Below are 3758 nucleotides of genomic sequence, written 5' to 3' on the forward strand. Positions count from 1 at the left end.
AAAAAAAAAAAAAAAAAGAGTAACAGGCACGCAAGGTTTATAAACTACAAAAAGAAGCTGTAAGATGGCCAGAAGACAGATACAAACAATGCTTCAGGAATCCCAAGGTGGAAAGAATGTTTATGGTCTAGAGAATCTTAGAAAGCTGAAGATGCCTTTTGGGCTGGACCTTATTGGATAGGGAGAATTTAAATAGGGAGTGATGAAGCTGGGCCTTATTTGAAGAGAAGAACAGAAATAAAAATACGGAGGGAGTCTGTGGACATGTTTTTAGAAAGATGGTGGCATCCACATGGTAGCATATTTTCTTTCTGAGGCAAGTGGCCTCCTGTCTGAGAATCTCACTTTGCCCTTACTTTGCAGATCAATGAACTGAGCAATGTCCCAGTCCCTGTCATGCTAATGCCTGATGACTTCAAAGCCTACAGCAAGATCAAGGTGGACAATCATCTCTTCAATAAGTAAGTTGTCTACCTGAGAGTGTGGGGGCAAGTCAGCACCTGGCAGGGTGTGACAGCAACAACTGGATCACAGACAGACTGGCTGGGGAAATGCAGTCATTATGTGCCTCTCCCTGTGTGCCTTTCCCCTCATGTTGCCCTGTCTTCTCACTCCTTTATCAGCCTACTTCCAGTGTCCCCTAGGGTGTATGGCTGGGCCCAGGGTGACTCACCTAGGGCCAGCTCAGGTAGAATTGAGCTGCTCAGGAGCTGAGGCTGCAGTAGCAGCCCTTTCTTGGTCTGAGTCTGAGGCACAGGAAGCTGCCAGGCATGTTTCTGGCCTGAGATGTCGCCAAGCTCTTTACTCTCCTTCTGGTATATGAACAACTGGCTTAGCATGGTGCTCAAAGGCACTGCCTAAGTAGTTCTTCCCATTTTTGTCTGTTGTGGCTTCTTGGATTTGTACCAGTGCCAGAAGGTTGTCTCAGACATTACTGGAGACACTCCAGCAGTCATCTCATCTGGCATAGTGAGGGGCCTGTTCTAAGCCCTTTGGAGGCCTTGCTCTTTCATCCCACCGGGGAACTGCTTGCTGCTCACACTTTTCTCCTTTCTGCATGTGAATCCTGGTTCTACCTTCCGCTGGTTCCTTCCTCTACTGTCTCACAGACCCCACTACCTCCCCAGCTGGTTTCTATTACCCTACCATTCCCCAGACCATTACCCTAGAGGAGAAGATCGATTTGAGAATGTCCCTTAGTGGCCTCCTTCTGCATAATAAGTAGTAACATCTTGTTCTAGAAGCTGTCTGTCTTTATAGCTGCTACCTGCTAAATGTCCACCAGTGAAAGGCGAGGTAGACCTAAACTCAGAGGAAGGAAAGGAGGTTGTTGTGTTGCAGAGGTCAGGGCTCCAGAGGTGGGCATTAAGCATTTTCTTAGTTCAGGGTCCATGGCCTTGGTGAAGTTCTACTACTTTGACATCTTGGCAAAGAGGAGCCTCAATCTCTTATTTTCTTTTATCTTTATTCCTTTTTTCCTTTCAATAACTGTTGGTGTGCTATTTATTAGACATTAGACTATAATCCTATTTACTAGAATATGGGGTAAATAAGGCAGACTAGGCCCCTTCCTTTATGATAAGCCATTCTTTGTATTTCCTTAAAGTCTATCATCCTTGAGTAGAATATATCCTGGGACATATTCTGAATGGGAGTTCTTAAGCAGTGTGGCCATTGTAAAGATGGAGGATTGGTAGGAGCCATCATTTTAAGGTGATTCTTCCTGGGAGTCTGTGGCTTAAGTAAGGAGTGGGGAGGGTGGAGAATGGTGCTCACAGCCAGCAAGAAAGGCTTTGGGATCTTAGTCACTTGACTGAGGGGTCCTCTTCAGCCTAAAGCACCTTCTTTGTACATCCCAATAGAAGCCTGGATCTTCATGATGTTTCGACAGGAACATCACCAGAGGAAAGGGGCTGTTTGGTGAGAAAGGTCTTAGCCAATACTGACTGATACTGACCCAACAGCAGATGTCCACATGCAGCCGCCCACCTATATCAAGTATAGTGCTTGTGAGTGGGGGGCTTACCCTCATTCTCACTGCCAGTGGGTGAGAGTTTTTCCCTCTAAATTTTTTGAAGGAAAACACACATAGAAGAATCACAATCATAATTATACAGCTGGATTGATTTTTACAAAGTGAGTACAAGAAACGTAAAATTTTAAAACCTGTATGTGCTCAGAATCACCTGGAACATTTCTTAAAAATGCAGATTTACAAGGCTGGGCATGGTGGCTCATGTCTCCAATCCCAGTACTAAGGGAGGCCGAGGTAGGTAGATCGAATGAACTCAGGAGTTTGAGACCAACCTGAGCAGAGCAAGACCCTGTCTCTAAAAATAGCCAGATGTTGTGGCAGGTGTGATAGTACCAGCTACTTGAGAGGCTCAGGGAAGAGGGTCATTTGAGCCCAGAAGTTTGAGGTTGCTGTGAGCTATGATGCCATGGCACTCTACTGAGGATGACAAAGTAAAAAAAAATGAAGTCTCAAAAAAAATGAAGATTTCCAGATTCACCTCCAGAATTCCTGGAGCCTAGAAACCTACATTTTAAGCATCCAAACTGTTCATATCCAGGCGATCTGTGGACCTCACTCGGGGGGATTCCTAAGTCAGAATTAAGATGAGCAAGGGGCAGTTCACAAAGACATATCTCTGCTTTTCCCTAGGGAGAACCTCCCCAGCCGCTTTAAATTTAAGGAGTACTGCCCCATGGTGTTCCGAAATCTTCGAGAGAGGTTTGGGATTGATGATCAGGATTATCAGGTATGGGGTATTATGGCAAAATCAGAGGGTTAGGGCGTGGAGTGGGGTTAGGAAGCCACAGGTCAAACAGGAAGAAAAGTGCCTGCTATTCTTGTGCTATTTCCCTGTCATGTCCCAGCCCAGGCCATCTCAGCCTGGTACAGGCCGGTGGAGGGCAAGGGCTTTGGAAGCGCTTCTGAGAATGCCTCTCAGCTCAGGCCCACTGCCCTGGGAGGGAGCACGGTGGGAGGGAGAGGGCTCTGAGCGAGCTGCTTCACTTTAGTTTGACATTCCCAGTCTAGGCTGAAGAACCTTTCTCCTTCGTAGTTTGACTTAAAAGAGAGAGAATTGTTGCCAGCGAGAGATGAGGCCTGTTAAAGCAGATAAGACAGATATTAGAAAAGGAAGACTTCAAGGGTAGTGTAACCTCTTGCCAGGTATGAGTGTCACCTCCTAAACTTGTCCCCTCTCCTGGTGGTGGGAGGCGGGTAGGTATTCCCGGGCAACTGCACCCTTCATGGGGTGAATGTCATAGAGGCCGTTGCCCTTTTAGAAGGGATCAGTCCCAATTTCAGAAACATTATAGACTGACTGTAGTTTGTGGTTTCTGTCGCTTCACCACTTCACACTTCTCCTTGGACCTTCTTCCCCTGGCAGACAGCCTGGTAGTAAAGATGGGTGAATTTTCCATTTCACCTTCATAGCAGGAAGAAATAAACCTTTCAATCATCTGTGGAGAAAAAAGGAGTACACAGCACAGTAAAATCTAAAATGGTGCCCAAATCTTTTCAAACATTAAAGTCCCACCACCCCACCTCAGTCTTTCACAGAATACTTCACAGAAGCAGACTGGGCCTTAGGTAAGAGTCTCCCTCCCCTCTCTCCACCATTCTGGAGGCCTACATGCAAAGACAGGTATCCTGAGGGCAAGAGGATTATAAGAAGAAGAGGAGATGCCAGGGGCTTGAACACCCAGACATGTGCATGTCTGAGAGGTACTGGAAGGTTCTTCCTGCC

General features: G+C 46.4%; 1 protein-coding gene across 1 annotated transcript in view; it reads left to right on the forward strand.

Annotated features, from left to right (window-relative positions):
• PIP4K2B (phosphatidylinositol-5-phosphate 4-kinase type 2 beta) overlaps nucleotides 1-3758 on the forward strand; it is a 34057-nt gene that overhangs the window by 15342 nt on the left and 14957 nt on the right. The window contains exons 2-3 of the mRNA XM_003786434.3: nucleotides 364-461; nucleotides 2666-2762. Coding sequence (XP_003786482.1) covers nucleotides 364-461; nucleotides 2666-2762 — 195 coding nt within the window. The remainder of the gene's footprint in view (nucleotides 1-363; nucleotides 462-2665; nucleotides 2763-3758) is intronic.

This window comes from Otolemur garnettii, unplaced genomic scaffold, assembly GCF_000181295.1.
Source record: "Otolemur garnettii isolate 467f Iridium unplaced genomic scaffold, OtoGar3 scaffold00018, whole genome shotgun sequence".
NCBI lineage: Eukaryota > Metazoa > Chordata > Mammalia > Primates > Galagidae > Otolemur > Otolemur garnettii.